The sequence below is a fragment of the Callorhinchus milii genome, unplaced genomic scaffold (assembly GCF_018977255.1).
Source record: "Callorhinchus milii isolate IMCB2004 unplaced genomic scaffold, IMCB_Cmil_1.0 Scaffold8, whole genome shotgun sequence".
NCBI classification, from domain to species: domain Eukaryota; kingdom Metazoa; phylum Chordata; class Chondrichthyes; order Chimaeriformes; family Callorhinchidae; genus Callorhinchus; species Callorhinchus milii.
The window spans coordinates 5,258,928-5,277,585 of NW_024704749.1; the positions used below are offsets into that span (position 1 = coordinate 5,258,928).

Sequence of the window (18,658 nt, forward strand, 5' to 3'; positions counted from 1 at the left end):
AATTGCCTGCTGGGTTCCTCTACGTCATACTCACTCGCCACATGGAGTCCCGTAGCCTAGTGGTTAGAGCGCTCGCCTCACAAGCGAGAAGACCAGGTTTCGATTACCAAGCGGGGCAAAACCATAGGCAAGTTTCCTTACTCCACATGTCTCTGTTTACCGAGCAGTAAGTAGGGACCTGGTTGATAGTCGATTGGCGGATTGCTTCCCCCCACTCCCCAAAGAAAAATTTGGTCACTCAATTCCCGACTGTTTGCAGGACACTGCTGCGCGCAATTGGCTGCTGCGTTTCACCCAGAAAATACACGGTCAATCCACTTTACAGTATAGTCTGTGAGACGTCTCAACGACGTGATAAGCTGCGATATCGAATGCAAGCATTATTATTTATTATGATTATTTTGCAGTAAAATCCCGTGAAGCGCTTCGAGACGCGCTGTTTACGTGATAAGGCGCTGTATCAAATGCGAGGACTATTATTGCTATTATTAGCGTTGTTATTAATATTATCTCGAATTGTGGGGTCAAATGCTTGGAACACTTGTTCCCAATCACAACCGATTATAAAATTGACTGAACCCAGCCAGACGTGAAATCTGTTCAAAATCAAAATTGATTACAGAGACGAGCGGATGTTGCTGTGGGCTGTTCCCACCACTGGCTGATTACATTTGGCTCAGTTTGTCAGGAGAAGCTGCAAATTCTGTCTGGATCCAGCCGGTCAGGCAAAACAATGAATATTGACCGATGTAAACTAGCACCTGAGCAAGGGAACAAGATTGCCAATTAGCTTAGTCCACCTGATAGCCACCAAGTCAAGAATGATAATTATGATGACAATAATGTGTGTCAGACTGGCTCAGTCGGTAGCGCTCTCGCCTCTGAATCCGAAGGTTGTGGGTTCAAGCCCCCACGTCGGGACTTGGAATCACATAGTCTAAGCTGACACACCGCTGCGGTGCTGGGGGGTGGGGGTAGGTTGCATTGTCAGAGGTGCCGTCCATCAGGTGAGACATTAAACAGAGGTTCCCTCTGCCTGTTCGTGTGAATGTCAAAGGTCTCACGGCACTATTCGAAAAGAGAGAGGAGTTCCTCCCGGTGTCCTGGCTGAAAATCCCCCAAATAAAATCGCCACAAACGACTATTCGTGGGACACTGCTGTGCGCAAACTGACTGTCGGGTTTCGCCTACAAAATGCAGTCAATCTACTTTACAGTATATTCTGTGAAGCACTTTGCAATGTCTCAATGGCGTAATAAGGCATTGTATCAAATGCAAGGATTATTATTATTATTATTCATTGATTCGCTCATTCACTTCATGGCTGTTTGTGGAGACGTTGCTGTGTGCAAATTGGCTCCCTCGTTTGCCTACAAATACACAGCCTAACTACTTTAACTAACAGTTAAGAATCTGTGCAACGGGATGAAACACGATATCATACACAAGGAATTTATTATTTATTATCAATATTATCCTTGCGCCTTTCATGTCTGGAGGATGTCTCACAACGCTTTGCAGGATGCCACTGTAAAGTGCCGCAACTTTGTGGAAGGTTTTACGGTCAATGATCAGTGACAGAAGAAATTGCAGACAGAGCACTCTCTGCCTCTCTGTCTTCTTTTTTCATCAGTAAAGACTAAACGGATAACCTTTACTGTCAATCCCTAAAGAACTTCATTCCCAGATACCTTAATGCAACATTAACGTTTCGTGCCTTTCAGGAAAGCAGTCATTTGGGTTTCATTTGAAGAAAGCTTTGGCCTCAAATGTGACCACAATACCATGGGCATTGCTGCACACTCACTCATAAACAATTTCAGCTTTGTGTGTGTCAAAGAAATACTTTTAAGGTTGAACAGCATGTCATTGAATTTCCTGTGTGCTTCACCGCTAACAAGTACCACATTGTGACTCAAACTCTCTTGAGCAGAGAGCCCAGCAGCATGAGGAGGAAACTGAACGAGATGGAACAGACTGAGAATTCTGTTAAGGAGTTTGGTGAGAGTGGGAATTCTTCAGCAAGAGAGATACCAAGAGAGATACCAGTGAGCGAGAGAGATACCAAGAGAGCGAGAAAGCTACCAAGAGTGAGAGAGCTAACAAGAGAGCGAGAGAGATACCAAGAGAGTGAGAGAGAACTCTTCCATTCAACAGAAGACTGGGATATCTATCATGAGGGAGAGGCAACCTTATATGTAAGAGGGCAAAAAAACCAATCAGCGGTTAATCATAGGCCATGTGTTGGGGATTAAAAAAATCTGCTGACCAGTCGAAACTGGGTGCCTTTGTTTGAGTCCCATATAAAGGAGAAGCCTTGCGAGAGCCTCACTTGAGCAGAGAGCCTAGCAGTGTAAGGAGGGAACTGAATGAGGTGGAACAGAGTGAGAATTTTATTAAGGAATTTGGTGAGAGTGGGAATTAGGTGCCGAGGGGGAAAAGAGGTGCATAATTATAAAATATATAAGTTATATTAAAACAATATAAACCAGGTCTGGGAATATGGCAGGGCAGCTGAGACTGGTTCAATGCCAACCCTTGAACATGAGGCCAGTCAGCCTAACGTCAGTAGTGGGGAAACTTCTAGAGATTATAATTTAGGGTAAAATAAATTTTCACTTAGAATAATATGGGTTAATAAAGGTCAGCCAACATGGATTTGTTAAAGGCAAATCATGTCTAACAAACCTGAGAGTTTTTTGATGAAGTAATGGAGAGGGTGGATGAAGGTAGTGCAGTTAATGTAGTTTATATGGATTTTCAAAAGGCGTTTGATCAAGTGCCACTTAAGAGACTTGTAAGCAAAATAGAAGCCGCCGGTATTAAAGGGACAGTGGCAGCGGATACAGAACTGACTGGGAGACAGAAAGCAGAGAGTGGTGGTGAACGTTTGTTTTCCTGATTGGAGGGAAGTGTCCGGTGGTGTCCCCCACGGGTCAGTATTGGGACCACTGCTGTTTTTGATCTATATAAATGTCCTGGACTTGGATATAGGGAGTACAATTTCCAAGTTTGCAGATGATACTAAGGAAATGTAGTAAACAGTGAAGAGGATAGTAGCAGACTGCAAATGGACATAGACAGATTTGTAAAATGGGCAGACACATGGCAGATGAAGTTTAATGTGGACAAATGCTAAGTGATGCATTTTGGGAGCAAGAATGAGGAGACGCAATAATAAGCTGATGGTACAATCCTTAAGGAGGTGAAGGAACAGAGACCTGAGGGTTCATATAAGTAAATCTTTGAAGGTGGCAGGACAGGTAGATAAAGCGGTTAAAAAAGCATATTAGGTTTTATAAATAGGGGCATAGAATACAAACATCAGGAAGATATGATGAACCTTTATAAACACTGGTTAGGCCTCAGCTAGAGACTGTGTTCAGTTCTGGGTACCACATTTTAGGAAGGATGTCAAGACATTGGAGAGGGTGCAAAGGAGATTCATAATAATAATCCTTGGATTTGATATAGCGCTTTTCACGTCTTCTCAACGTCTCAAAGCGCTTCACAGAATATACTGTAAAGTGAATTGACTGTATATTTGTGGGCGAAACGTGGCAGCCAATTGTGCACAGCAGCGTCCCACAAACAGTCGTGGATTGAAAATGACCAATTTATTATTGTTTTTGTTTTTTGAAGGGATTATCATTAGGCGTGTGGAGTACGGAAACTTGCCCAAGGTTTCGCCCGGCCTGGGATTGAACCCAGGTGTTTCGCTTGCAAGGCGAGTGCTCCAACCACTGAGATACAGGACGATTTACCAGGATGGTACCAGGAATGGGGGACTTCAGTTATCAAGAGAGGCTAGAGAAGCGAGGGTTATTTTCCTTGGAGCAGAGAAGGTTAAAAGGAAACTTAATAGAAGTTTTCAAAATTATGAGGGGATTTGACAGGGTGAACAAGGAGAAATTATTTCCACTGGCGGGTGGGTCGGTAACCCGAGGACACCGATTTGAAATAGTTGTTAAAAGAAACAAAGGGGAGGTGAGGAGAAATTTTTTCACACAGCGAGTTGTTGGGATGTAGAATGCATTGCCTGAAAGGGTGAACAGATGCCGATTCGATAACAACTTTTAAGAGAGAAGTAGATAATTATTTGGGAGGACAAGTTTGCAGGGCTACGGGGAGAGAGCGGGGGAGTGGGATTGAATTGGATAGGTCTTTCCAAAGAGCCGGCATAGACACAAAAGGCCGAATGGCCTCCTTCTGTGCTGTGTGATTCTACGAAGCGCTTCCGAGTGTTTTGTTTTCTTTGTCGCCTCTCTCTTTCCCCCCACACTTGGTGCCCCCCATCACATACACACACACACAACCCTCAACTCTCCCTTCTCTCCCCTGCCCCAACTCCCCCAAAGTCACTCTGCATATCAAATTCAATCAAAGCAATGGTTCTTGCTGCTAATGATCTGACCTCTCCATCCCACCCCACACCCGTGAAGTTAAAAGCCTTTCAATTGTTCAAATTGTCGCTTCCAGACAGTAACCTTCACAGCTAGTTAATCGTCAGTAGCAAATCTGTTCACAAAACGCTCCCAGGAACATCAACTCCTCACAGAGAGCTCGTCAATGCTCACGTTCTGAAGCGTGAAGCAAATCCTGGGCGTTGAGGCTATAGGTGGACTCCCGACTCCAACCCCTTCCCATTAGGACTGCATTTATACACAGGTCCCTGTTCAGGTGAATGTTAAAGATAATAATAATAATCATGATAATCCTTGCATTTCATACAGCGCCTCATCACATCTTCGAGACGTCTCAAAGCGCTTCACAGAATATACTGTAAAGTGAATTGACTGTGTATTTTGTGGGCGAAATGCAGAGGCCAATTGCGCACAGCAGCGTCCCACAAACAGTCTCATGGCACTATTCAAAGAGAAGGGAGTTTCTCCTAGTGACCTGGCTGACATGACACCCACCCCCAGATAAAATTGTTCACTCACTTGATGGCGGTTCAAGGGACTTTCTCGGGCGCAAATTGGCTGCTGCGTTCTCTGACAAAACACAGTCACTAGGCTTTAAAGCGTGACCTGTGAAGCGCTTTGAGACGTCCTCCCGACGCGAAAGGCGGTGTGTGAATAGGTAAGGATTATTATTGTTATGATACCAAAGAACAACAACAACAAAATTACATTTATGGAGCGCCTTTCACGTCGGGAGGACGTCCCAAAGTGATTAGACTGAAGGAGGAAAGTGATTAAAACTGTGCTGTTTGCCTTTTGATTCCTTTTAGACTGCGAATAGCGATTACATTCTGTGAATCGATTTTCTTGGGTTGTGCATCATCAGACACTCACACCCCAGGATCTTACTGCTGTAGTCCTCCCTGGTGGGTAAGCTTGTCCTGATAGTCATTGCTCTGTGATTTCTAATTACCTGCTGTTCTCTGATGCTGTGTCCCTTCAACTGCAACATGCAATGCTAATATTTCACATTCTTGGTCACCCCATCTAAGCTTGAAGATAGATAGAAGAGTGGGGGGGGCGGGGTGGTGGTGGTAGGAATAAATGAAGTTAACTTGAAAACGCAAGTTAAGGTCTCATCGGCAATCAAGCACCTCGAGACCCAAACTTCAGCTAGTCTCAGTCTACAAGAGCGTCTCATCTTAATAATAATAATATTAACAATAATCCTTGCATTTGATACAGCACCTTATCACCCCGTTGAGACGTCTCAAAGCGCTTCCCAGAATATAGTGTAAAGCGAATCATGACTGTAGATGTGTCTGGGATGGAATGCGCACACACTCTCTTTCTGTATTAGGTGCGGGTTGGCAAAAGCCAAGGCTTGGGTGCTGGGGTGCGGGGTGGGAAACCAACAACAACAATTTGCACTTGTATAGCACACAGTCACCGTGTTTTACAGTAAAATCCCGCAAAGTACTTTGCCGAGACTTCCCGCTGTATCGAACGTGAGGATTATTATTAATTCACTTTTATCTTGTCCGCTTTCGCTGCTTTTCCAGCATCAACGCGCTACAGTATTCTGAGAGACAATCTCCTCGGTTTCGCCTGGAAGTCCGGAGTAAAGGGAAGAGGCGACTTTTCCGACAAGAACGCCTCAGTCAAATCGCCCGGGGGTTTAAACGGCTCGTTCGGAGGCAGCGCTTTCACTCTACCTGCCCGCTTGCAACGCTCCGGAGATTCCAAAGAGGCCGAAATCCGTGATAACAATCTTGCCGTTGTCGTAGAATACATTCTTGGACTTCAAGTCTTTGTGAAGAATTCCTTTGGCGTGTAGGTAGCCCATTCCCTTGAAGAAAAGATTCCAGAAGACCGTTCGTCAGAAACACAAGTTGAATTATACATAGATGTATATAGCATAGAATCAAAGAATCATGGAATATTAGAGCACAGAAGGAGACCATTCGGCTCATAGTGTCTGTGCCGGCTCTTTGGAAGAGCTACCCAATCAGTCCCATTCTCCGGCTCTTTCCCCATAGCCTTGCAATTTTTTCCTCTTCAAGTACCTTTTGAAAGTTGTTGTTGAATATATATATTATATATATCCATACCAAGTGCAAGGATTACTATTATAATTAATAACAGAGCACTGACACGCATTAAACGTTCACAAAAACGCAAAGGAAGCTCTGAAAATTTCTCTCCTGCAGGAGAGTGAGGGTGGGAGAGGGGTCGTAGTGGGGAGGGAAGAAGGGTAAAAACATATTCAGGACTGTCCTTAGTACTGCAAATTTGGGGAACTTTACTTCAAATCGGAAAACGCCCACCCGAAAGAGGAAACAAAACGTCTGATAACAATCTGACGGCCTCATACAATTTGGACGAGATGTGAATTTTTTAAATATTATTTGGTCAGCCGGGCGTCGGACACACGCAGAAGGAAACCCATCACCGTGCTTACACGGATCCTGTCTACGGAGAGAGTTTCACGTACAGTAAATTCCTGATAACTCGTCACCCCAAAGATGGAAGGGGCTCAGTGACGAGATATCAGCAGGGGAGTGTTAGGCTTATGTATAAATACCTACATAAATGCAGCCGGGGTACTGACAGCACGATGACTTCATTGGTAGCGACAAGTTAAGCCGGGGTCGAGATATCAATGTATTCTGTGAAGCTCTTTGAGATGTCGCGAAGACGTGATAAGGCGTTACATCAAATGCGAGTATTATTAGCATTATCAGGCCTTTACTGAATATATGCCGCCCTCCGTACACTTCACTCACCTTCACAATCGCTTGAGCAATGTGAATGGAATGTGCATTCTCTTCCCCCCACCACCCCAACTCGCACCCCCCCCTACCCCTCTGTTCCCTCCCCCGGAATGTCGCACCCTGCTTTCTTTAATTCCGGTGAATATTAGGCACAGGTTGGCGCGAGAATCACGTGCATAACCTCACCGGAATCTTTTTCATTTAAAGCTCCCACCCGAAGCATTAACGTGTGTTGTGCATCTTAGCTTTGTTCGGTGACACCAGGGACTGTGAATCAGTGTTAAATACGTCAATACTACCATTTCCTTCCATTCCTTTCCTGCTATTATTAAGGTTACACAGCAATCTATTCACTCTGTGGTTTTCCATTCCGCCTTCACAAGATCGGTTCGTATGAAGAAGTCCCTTCGGCCCGTCCGATCTCATCCCCCCTATCACAGCATCGAGCTGCTTGTTAAATGAGTCCCTGGCCTCAACCACCCTTCCTACTAACCTTGATCCAGTCGTTGATTATCCTCTGAGTAACGAGAAGCTTCCTGGTGCCTGTGCTGAAACCACCCTATGTGACTCTAAATCCGTATCCTCTTGTTCTACTGTCTCGGTGAGTCCAAAAGTATTATTAATAATAATAATAATCCTTGTATTTGATAAAGCGCCTTGTCACGTCTTCGAGACATCTCAAAGCGCTTCACAGGATACACTGCAAAGTGTAGTGACTGCGTTTTGTGGGCGAAACTCAGCAGCCAATTGCTATTATTATTATTGATCTTGGGTTTAGCTTTTTCAATCCCGTTTAAAATGCTGGACGCTTCACACACCTTCACAATCTCCTGAGCGATTTGCCTGGTCTTGTTGACGTCCAGCACAATTTTTGCGTCTCTTACAACAGAGTATAGAGTTCTTCCTTTGCAGAGGCTGGGGAAAAAAAAGAATGCAGACGAACATTAAATCACTGCGTGAGTTTCTCCTAGTGTCCTGGACGATAATTCCGCTCCCAGACCTCCACCCCACCTTGATAAAATCACTTCATACATTTGCAGGCCATTGCCTTGTGCAAATCAGCTGCCACATTTGCCACAAAACCACACAGTCACTACAGTTACCATCGAATACTGTGAAGCGCTTTGAGGCGTCTCGACGATGTGATGAGGCGCCGTATCAATTGCAAGGATTATTTATTATTATTGATAAAAATAACTGGATTCGATACAGCACTTCATCACGTGGTCGAGACGTCTCAAAGCGCTTCACAGGATATGCTGTAAAGTGGAGTGACTGTGTATTTTGTGGGCGAAATATTATGGATTAATGAACAACAACTTGCATTTATATCGAACGCAAGGTAGAATCCCAGAGCTAACATAAATGAATATTAATAATAATAAGATACACTTATTAACAATATATGATTATTACCAATATTAGGTAATATTAATATTATATTGTTATTATTAATATTAACGATAAGACCTCGGGCAGGCAAACGCAATTCATGGAGTGCTATTTCGGCAATCATATCTCCCAAGGCACTGCAACGTGCTTTGCGTGGCATCCCCACCAATATAGAAACATCTGCTCACAGAGGAGGAGGCAGACAGCTACCTCAAGCACTTCAATCAATGTCCACACAAAGCACCCCATCCCCTCGCTCTCTCTCCAACGCAGGGTACAAAATACCGATCGTTTGATGATTCTCCTCCGAGCTCCCTTTGGACGCTGTGGAGCTCAATGAATTTGTCTTCAAACTGTGCCCATCTGTTGTGTAGAACGCTACAAGAGGTGTTTACTACCATACAAGCAGCAGAATCTTCAATCTGGAGATTTATTGAGTGTATATGGAGAGGCTCCAAACTTTCACCCTACAGTTCCTGGCTCCCACCTCCGTCTCCCTACCCCACTCCCCCTCCCCATAACTCAGACACAAAGACTGGATCGATTTCACCTCAAACACATTACATTCCTTTCGGCACTCGAGAAACCACTGTTAATTTGAGCAGCGATCAAAGCTCAATCCTTAAATATTAATGGGGGAATTAGAACTTTTCATTAATTCGCCTGTGAATTTACAGCCAATCCGGTCAAGCACTTTGAGACTTTCGCCCGACGTGAAAGACGCTGTGTCGAATGCAAGGATTATTATTATTGTATTACATTCTGTACGTGCAGCCTTCTATGGCATTAATAATAATTATCCTTGCATTTGATACAGCGCCTCGTCACGTCATTGAGACGTCTCAAAGCGTGTCACAGGATGTATTGTAAAGTGGAGCGACTGTGTATTTTGTGGGCGAAAAGCATTGTAGTGTGCTGTATTCCACACAGTCTCGCAACGACTTTAAGTGAAGCAATGTGTTTGGATTTATTTTTGTAACCGACCTTTGCTCTGAGTTCAAGGCTACGTTCCTTGAACTCGAACGCATCAGCTCTCAGTGAGATTTCCTCCACTGTATTGTGCGGAGTTCCCAGACACAGTGGGAAGAAAGCCACAGATGGGAGTCACCTGAGGTGGGATGTTTCCCCACTGGTGTCCCAGTAAACAATCCTCCAACAATCAACGCATCATTCCCTTCCTGACTGTTTTATGGGATGTTGCTCTGTGCACAGTAGCTGCCGGGTTTGCCTGCAAAATACGCACTCAGTACTCTCCCCTTCCCCCTTATTGTCGACAGTCATTTCCCCCCCCACACAATCTACAACACCCCCCGAACCCCTTCCCCTACGCTCTCCCCCACCACCGCCTCCATCCACATTGCCTCTCCAAAAACATCCTCTCCCTCTCAAGCAAAGCACTCACAATCCACGGCCTCATTCTGAACGAGCACACCAATGGCCTTGACCCGTGGTGAACCCCGTCCTTCTCATCGAAGAGCCCCCCCACCCCACCCTACTTCCCCCTCCCCTTCCTTCCTGGCTGCTTAACAGCAATTTCTGACTGCCAGGCGCTTTCGAAACCTTTTCAAGTTGTTGGCTGTGTATCAGCCCGTGATTATTATGCCGTTATTCTGCCCCTTTGTTCTGGCAGCAAAATAAGAAAAGCTGCCTCCAAGGTTTCCGAATGGCAATTTTATTTTGTTTCCGGCCAGTGTCTGGAAAACTGCACAATCCGATGCAGATAAAAACACAAACGCCTCGTCTCGTTCTGTTGCCTCTCTCTGCCAACTCCAGTGACACCCAACCGCCCAGTACCTCCTCCCTCCCGTCACCTACTGAACTCCAGCCCGGCTTCACGTTTCGTTCCACCTCCCCACCTCTGCCTCTTTCCCTTTGAAACTCTTTCCCAGAGAACCCCTACCTCAACCCCCCCCACCCACCACCTTTCGTGTCAGGAGGATGTCTCAAAGCGCTTGTGTTTTGGGGGACAAAACGCGGCAGCCAATTGAGCCCAGCGGTGTCCCACAAGCAGTCCTGGATTGAGTGACCAAATTATTATTTTTATTTATTTATTTTTTTACGGGCTTATTACCCCCAGAAAAGAGATCCGCCAATTGCCGAACAACCGGGTTCCTATTTACTATCCGGTAAACAGAGGCGTGTGGAGTAACAAAACTTGTCTAAGGTTTTGCCCTGCCTGGGAATCGAACCCAGGTCTTCTCGCTTGCGAGGCGAGTGCTCTAACCAATCTCTTAGAAGATCTTATCGGATTCCACTAGGATAAAGCGTTATTTCAAAAGCAAGCTTACTGTAGTAACAGCGAAGACTTGCATTAGTTATTTTACTGCGATAAAAAGTATTTTTACACGGTTTCCCGGCACGAAAACCATCATCGGACGACAACTAAAGTTGGGCGGGGTGCGGGGCAGTGGGGGAGGGAGGCACTTAGTCAAGATATCTGTTCAGCGAAAACGGACATTTGTTTTAAATGGCAAAACACTGGGAGAGTGTGCACTGAGGCACTCTGGGCTCATTAATCGGGTATTTTGCCTCTGCATCGGATGTTCAGCAATGCTGTCCTTAATTACAACCAAGACATGTCTGCAGCCAAACAGGTTACAAATCAGCCTCCTCAAGACACGTTGGAAAACGCTGATGAGCCACTCGCTTGGGTTCCAGAGACTTCTCATCAAGGGGAATGAGTCACTGGCAAAACAACTGTTAACAAGAGCTGGGATAAAGTAATGATCACGGCTGTCAGCTTCAATACACGCTCCCCATTTGTACGACTCGCCTTATTATCCATGACAACTCGCATACTGCCTAAGAGGCTAATTACGTCCTTCTGGCTTGAAAGCTGACAGCGATCTGTGCTGAAAGATGGCAAACATGATACCATTTCATCCTCTGCCACCCCCCCTGCCCCCCCCCCCGCCAACTCCCCCTCCCCCCACCGCCCCTACTGTACTGTATAATAATAATAATAATAATCCTTGAATTTGACATAGCGCTTTTCACGTCATTTCATTAATTACAGAATATCGGATAAGCAGGGACTGTTCTACCCCAACATACCCTCTGGGCTCCCCCAAGCTTTGACATCGCCAACCAGCGCCTAATACTATCCAGAAGTAGGTAAGCAGGAATGCATCCCTCCAGCGAGAGAGAGATCATTCCATTCCGACAATCTATCTCTGGGATTTCCATGTGTCGGTGGGATGCATTGGAATTCTCGGTTTACTTCGGACTCTCTTAGGCGCGGTGATGGGTTTCCGCATGTGTCAGGCACCCGGCTGACCAAACAAATAGCAGTGGTTTATCCAAGGAGATCAGGTGGGACAATAAGCAAAACCAGAACAGGTTTACTAACATCCTAAGGGATCTATTTCTGTCACAGGCTTGAAGCCACTGTCTGTTGTCTGACTGTAGAAAATATTTGACTTCCTACAACTGTTGACACGATAAGGTGCCATCTCAAAAGCAAGCTTTATTATTATTATTATTTTTATTATTATTATTATTACACGGTGACTTTAAATGTCAAACCATCTCAAAGTGAGTTGCCTTGAAACTGCTGCGAAGGAAGTGACTGTGTGTTTGTAGGCGAGGGGAGCTCAACATGCAATCGAACAATGTCTTGTTTTTTTCCACTTTGCAGGCAGCTTACGTTTTCAAGTCATACGCTAGGCACTTCATTGCACATTCTGCAGCAGCAGCTATACGGCATGAGATGACCCTGGGTCAGGGCAGAATAACTCAAGTGTGACACTTGCTAAAGACCGAAGAGTGCAGGCGTAGCTGTGTTTTTTTCCCAGTGTTTTTCACCAGGAAGCACGTTACTGAATTTTTTTTTTCTCTCTCTCCCCTCGACGCAGTCAATTGTCAGCCTGGTTCCGTCGGCAGCAAATCTCTCCTCCGAGCCAGAAGGTTGTGCGTTCAAGCCCCTACGTCGAGGCTGGAGTCAAAGAATAAGTTGACGCTTGAATGCAGTATTGGGGGGTGGGTTAGTGGGGGGGTGGGGGGGCAATGTATTGTCGGAAGTGGCTTTCTTCAGATGAGACATTAAACCACCTGGATGTTAAAACATCCTATGGCGCTATTCAAAAAGAGAGGAGAAGAGTTTCTCTCTCCCGGTCTCCTGGCCAACAAATTGCCAAATAAAATTGGTCACTCACTTGTGGGGGGGGGGGCTTGAACCTAAGGAGGATAAGAAGTCCCTCTTCCTTTATTATTATAATAATATATAATGCTAGGTAACCAGAGGGGTGTGGAGCAAGGGAACTTGCCTAAGGTTTGGCCCTGCCCGGGAATCAAACCCGGGTCCTCTCGCTTGCGAGCGAGCGCTCTAACCACTACGCTATGAGAGTTATTCGCAGGCATCTCCGTCAATGAGGAACTGCCCCCCCCCCGCACCTCAGGAGTTGGCAGCATCAGCCTCCACGGCTGCACACTCAACCTCACTAAGCCGGTCAGGAACCTGGGTGTCTTGTTTGACCCTGAACTGTCCTTTCTCCCCCATATCTGCGCCATGACCGGCACTGCCTACCAACACCTCCGCAACATTGCCAGACTCCATCACCGCCTCACCCCTCAGGCTGCCCAAACCCTCACCCACGCACTCATCACATCAAGGCTCGATTACGGGAACTCCCTCCTCGTCGGCCTTCCCAACTCTTCCCTTCACGAGCTGCAGATCATCCAAATCTCTGCAGCTCGTGTACTCTCGCGCACCAGGCTCCGTGACCCCACCACTCCCACCCTCGCCCGACTCCACTGGCTCCCCATCCCCCAGAGGATCGAGTTCAAGATCCTCGTCCTCACCTTTAAGGCCATCCATGGCCTTGTCCCCTCTGACCTCTCTGACCTGCTGACTCCCTACCAACCTGCCCGCTCCCTCCGTTCATCATGCTCTGGCCTGCTCCATGTCTCCCGCCCGACCCGCCCTACCATCGGTGGCCGGGCTTTCAACCTCTCTGCCCCCACCTTCTGGAATTCCATCCCACGGTCCCTTCGCCTCGCTTCCTCCCTCACCTCCTTCAAGGCCGGTCGCAAGACCCTTCTCTTCGACTGTACCTTTGGTCTCCCTCCCACCTCTCTACCTTCCCTCACCCCTACACCACCCCTCCCCCATGCTCGGGCCCCGACACCTGACTGTTCAGCACTTTGGGACGTCCTCCCGACGTGAAAGGCGCTCTATAAATGTAATTTTATTGTTGTTGTTGTGGGCGGGGGGGGGCTTAAACACACAGCCTCGGGGGTACGTGAGAGGGCTTTTTCCTTTATCTAGCGGAGACAGAAACTGGATGGAGCTAAGACTCACCTGGTGATCAAAAGGCAAAATACCGCAGATGGTGGATATCCGAAAATAAAACCAGAAGTCGCTGGGAACACCCAGCAGGTCAGACGGCATCAGTCTCCTCTCTCCAATAGATGCTGCCAGTCGTGTTTCCAGCGGTTTCGGTTTTTAACTCACCTGGTGATGATGGCTAAGTGAGGAGGGCTCATGCAGGCTCCCATGAAGAGCACTACGTTCTCGTGACGGGTCTGTCTGTAGGCCATGACTTCCCTCTTGAAGAGCTTGAGGTGGTCTTCGTTGTCGCGCTCGATGTCGATCAGGCGGATGGCCACCTCCCCGTGCCAGCGCCCGTGGTAGACTTTGCCGAAGCGCCCCTTGCCGATCAGCTCTCCGATCTCCAGCTGCTCGAAGGGGATGTCCCACTCCTGCAGGAAGATGCTGGTCTGGCTGGCCTTCCGCGGAAAGTTCCGGGCCGACAGGAGCGAGAGGTTCATCTCCTCGAAGTCGTCCTCCGAGCCATCCGATCTGTAGGCCTCGTCGTTGGGGCCTTCGTTCTGAGAAAGCAACACCACGCAGGTTACAGGCTCGTCCACGCGGTGGCTAACTGATATTAAAATCAATAATATTAATCAGAATAATTATTATAACTCCCCCCCCTCCCCCACCTCCATTCCCTTCGCCCTCTGTCTGTGCATCGTGTTTTCTCTTAAACTCTTTCTGCTTCAACCACTGCTCCGCCGCTCTCCAAATAAATAATAATCCTCGCATTTGATATTCAAACAGTGCCTTATCATGTCGTCGCGGCGTCTCAAAGTATTTCACAGAATATACTGTAAAGTGAAGTGACTGTGTATTTTGTGGGTGAAATAATGATGATTGTTGTTAAATATCAGTAATGATAATGACTTACATTGAAACGCAAAATATTTGCGTTACTTATTTGAAAGCCGCTTCTTTTTTTCCCCCAATAATTATTGATCTTTTCATAAAATTAAACGTTTCACCTCCTTCGGGTGAGACGTTAGACCGAAGGTCCCAACCTCCTGGACGGGTAGACGTTAAACATCCCGCCGCGCTATTCGAAAAAGAGTATTCTCTCTCTCCCGGTGTACTGGCCGACAATCCCCCCCAGATAACATCCGTCACTCAACTCTGTGACTGTTTGTGGGACATTGCCGTGCGCAAATTGTGCTTCCAGGGCTGGGCACCCGAAAAAACCCGACTGAGATCAACCAACCTGAGGTAGGACGTGACCTTTTGGTCTGTCTGCTAATAGTGCTGCGTCTTAGGATATGTTTGTACCAAGCGGCATCTGCTATCAGAACAGATGTTGACCCAGGACAGATGTTGACCTGTGGAGCTTCCCCCAAGCTCTTGGACATTATTGAGAAACACTCCGCAAATGAGCATTGGAGCCTCATTTGCCCCTGGTGTGTGTGTGTGTGTGTGTGTGTGGGTAGTTAAGTCTAGGAGGTTATTACATAAAGCAACAACAAATTACATTTACGCAGCGTCTGGAAGACGTCCCAAAGCGCTGGTCAGTCAGGGATCCGCACACGAGCTGGTGCAGGGCGAGGAGTGTAGGGGTAGGAGCGTAACCGTAGGCACAGTCGAAGAAGAGGGTCTTGAGAAATTGATTTCATCTTTAGTCTCACCAAAGGCTGGAGATCGAGACACCTCTTCGGCTGTGTCTGAAATCCTCCCTTTACCCACTAACTGCACTCAACTTTTCCAAGACCAGAGAAGTTCGGTGTATTTATTGCACTTTCGAAAATATTCACGGGCACCAAAATCCGGAATTTCTTAAGGTTTTCACACCTTGAGGACTTTTCTCTATTCTGGCGACGTACTTGTGAAAGGCTAACTTCTTGACAACGTTGTTTCTCGTCAGCTGAGCGCCTGACCCGTGCGGAAACCCATCACCCCGGGGAACAGTTAAGAGTGTTCAAACCAGACTGAGGATTTCTACATATGTACGCCCACCTACGCACGGAAATTTCCCTGCATCTGGAATGTTATGCTCTCTCTCTGTCTCCCTCTCTCTCTCTCTCTCTAGGGACCCACCCTTGTGTACCTAATTCCGGAGAAATGCGAGGGCATATTGCGCAAATTGGCTGTCGCGTCTGCCTACAAAGCACACAGTCACTACACTATACCGTGAAATCCTGTGAAGCGCTTTGAGACGTCTTCCTGACCTGAGAGGCTCTATATCAAATACAAGGATTATTATTATTATTATTATTATTATTATTATTATTATTATTATCAACGGATTTCCAGTACTGATATTGTGTGCTAACTTTCTTATTGACACCCAATGAGTTTTAAGTGCAGCGTGTTTTGCTAGTGATTGTAACAGTTTATCTTGACAGCGCAGAATAGTTTAGCCTCCATTCATTTCTTTTTAAAAAAAACAGACTTTCCTGTTAATTCAAAAGGAGGGCTGAAAGAGGAGGAAATCACCATTGTGGGAAGCAGATAAAATACTGCAAGTCTTGTTAACGCTGGATTACAATAATAGCCCGAGCGAGCGACCTTTCGGCTTGCAATGCCGTCAACGTCGTGGGTGGAAGTTGTGCAGGAAAACAAATGACAAAGCCCTAACGGATAGGGTGGTTCTCGCCAGACAAGCATGGTGAAGTTTACCAGTCAGTACTCTCAATGGCAAGGTTAAAACTCCAGCAGTTACCTCCCCCATACACTGAGGTCCCTAAGACTTTTTCGCAAGTACTCTACTGACCTCTGGAATTAGGTAAGCAGGGACAGAGTGTGCATTCTTCCAGACACAGGGAAATAATAATAATAATACTAATAATCCTTGCATTTGATATAGCGCAGTATCGTGTCTTTGAGACGTCTCAAAGCCCTTCACAGGATATACTGTAAAGTGAATTGACTGTATATTTTGTGGGCGAATTGTCCATAGGTGGGTGACGTGCATACGTGGAACTCTCAGTCTGAGGCTCAGATCGATCGAGTAATTCCTAAAGGAGCAATTAAACTCGTTCTAATCCCTGCCCGAACACTCATCTTTATCAGTTCCACTGACATTGATTCGCAAATAAAAAGCTCTTTGAAAAAACGTACAGATGAGTTTCATTCTCCCTCTGGTTGTCACGTCATCGAGTTGTCTCAAAGCGCTTCACGGAAACTATTTCCTCTGGTGGGTGAAACCAGAACAAGGGGGGCATCATCTTAAAATTAGAGCTAGGCCATTTAGGAGTGAAATTAAGAGGCAGTTTTTCACCCAAAGGATTGGGAAAATCTAGAAATCTCTCCCCCAAAAAGACTGGGTGCTGGATTCATTCCCATCTTTCAAGACTGAGGTGGATAGATATTTGTTAGGTCAGGCTATTAAGGGATATGGGGCAAAGGCAGGTATTGGACTTGAGATACAGATCAGCCGTGATCTTATAGGATGGCGGAACAGGCTCGGCGGTCTGAATGGCCTCCTCCTGTTTCTATGTTTCGATTTACTACCAGGTGAAGTGACTGTGTATTCAACGCAGCAGCCAAGTAGCGCACAGCAATGTCCCATGAAAAACTGTCAAGAAAGTGAACTGAATTTTATCCGAGGGATTGTCGGCCAGGACCCCGGGAGACAGAAACTCTCTTCTCTTTTCGAATAATGCCGTGGGATCGGCCTGAACAAAGCACAAACCTGAGCTTAAGGTCTCATCCAAAGGACGCCACCTCCAACAACTGCAGCGCTGCCCACAAGTCTCAGCCTAAGACCGCGTGAGCTCAAAATCCCAGCAAGGGGTTTGAACTCACAACCTTCTGACTCGGAGGTGGGAGTGAACCCACTGAGCCAGGCTGATGCCCTGATACCAGCAAAGCGTTCTCAAGACTTATTGAACGCAGTCATTTCCAACGTACCTCTGACAAGGGCTCATTGACTTCCACTCGAAGTGATGGAGCTCCTTCACTGCTGGAAGAAGAGTTAGTGCTTTAGTCAGACTTGTGCGTAGAGCAGAAAAGGCCCCTCAAACACCAGCGCCTCAGTCACAGTAGCTTTGGTACAACACAACACAAATTTACATTTACACAGCGCTTACACAATCCTGGCTTGTCGCCCGAGCTGGGGGCGGGAGCCCAGAGGGAGTGTTGGGGTGCAGGTGGGAGGGAAAGATGGACCGAAAGAGCGATCGAAGAAGAAGGTCTCGAGACGGATCTTGAACGAGGTGAGAATCTTTAATAGTCATCTCAAATTCATTTCCTGGGCGGGGCGAAACTTCAGGCGTGTTTCCTTACTCCACACGCCTCTGATTACCTTGCAGTAAGTAGGAACCCGGTTGTTAGTCGATTGGAGGATCGCTTTCCCGGGGTAATAATCCCTCCAAAAAAATACTAAATTGGTCACTCAATCCACGACTGTTTGTGGGACGCTGCTGTGTGCAATTCGCTGCTGCGTTTTGCCCACAAAATACACAGTCAATCCACTTTGCAGTGTATTCTGTGAAGCGCTTCGAGAGGTCTCAATGTCGTGCTAAGGCGCTATATCAAATGCAAGGATTATTATTATTCTACAAAACTATTGGCTGGAGGGTTTGCTCTTTAAAAGGGTGCAGTCGTGTGGCGTTAAGGACGTAGAGGGGAAAAGGCCGAAAAGCTTTAAAAGGGCAAATAGAGCTGATTGTATTTGCAGACTGTTGTACTTCTAGAATCAATTGATCATGATATAAATCCAGGAGGGAAAGGAAAGAAGGTGGAGAAGGAACTGAAGATAATAGAGGGAAGTCAGGGGAAAAAGTATTAACCATACCAAATGTTCGTTGTGTGTTTTGCGTTCGTGTTTGAGTATGTTTCTGTGT

The 18,658-nt window shown here is 46.5% G+C and overlaps 1 protein-coding gene across 2 annotated transcripts in view; it reads right to left on the reverse strand.

Moving 5' to 3' along the window:
• Positions 1-18,658, reverse strand: part of ksr2 (kinase suppressor of ras 2) — an 83,189-nt gene that overhangs the window by 2,225 nt on the left and 62,306 nt on the right. Inside the window, exons 13-16 of one of the 2 annotated variants that reach the window (XM_042337805.1) lie at positions 17,724-17,775; positions 14,022-14,398; positions 7,996-8,092; positions 6,119-6,252 (exon numbers count right to left, since the gene is read on the reverse strand). In XM_042337805.1, coding sequence (XP_042193739.1) covers positions 6,119-6,252; positions 7,996-8,092; positions 14,022-14,398; positions 17,724-17,775 — 660 coding nt within the window. The remainder of the gene's footprint in view (positions 1-6,118; positions 6,253-7,995; positions 8,093-14,021; positions 14,399-17,723; positions 17,776-18,658) is intronic. The other variant, XM_042337804.1, reaches the window with a different exon arrangement.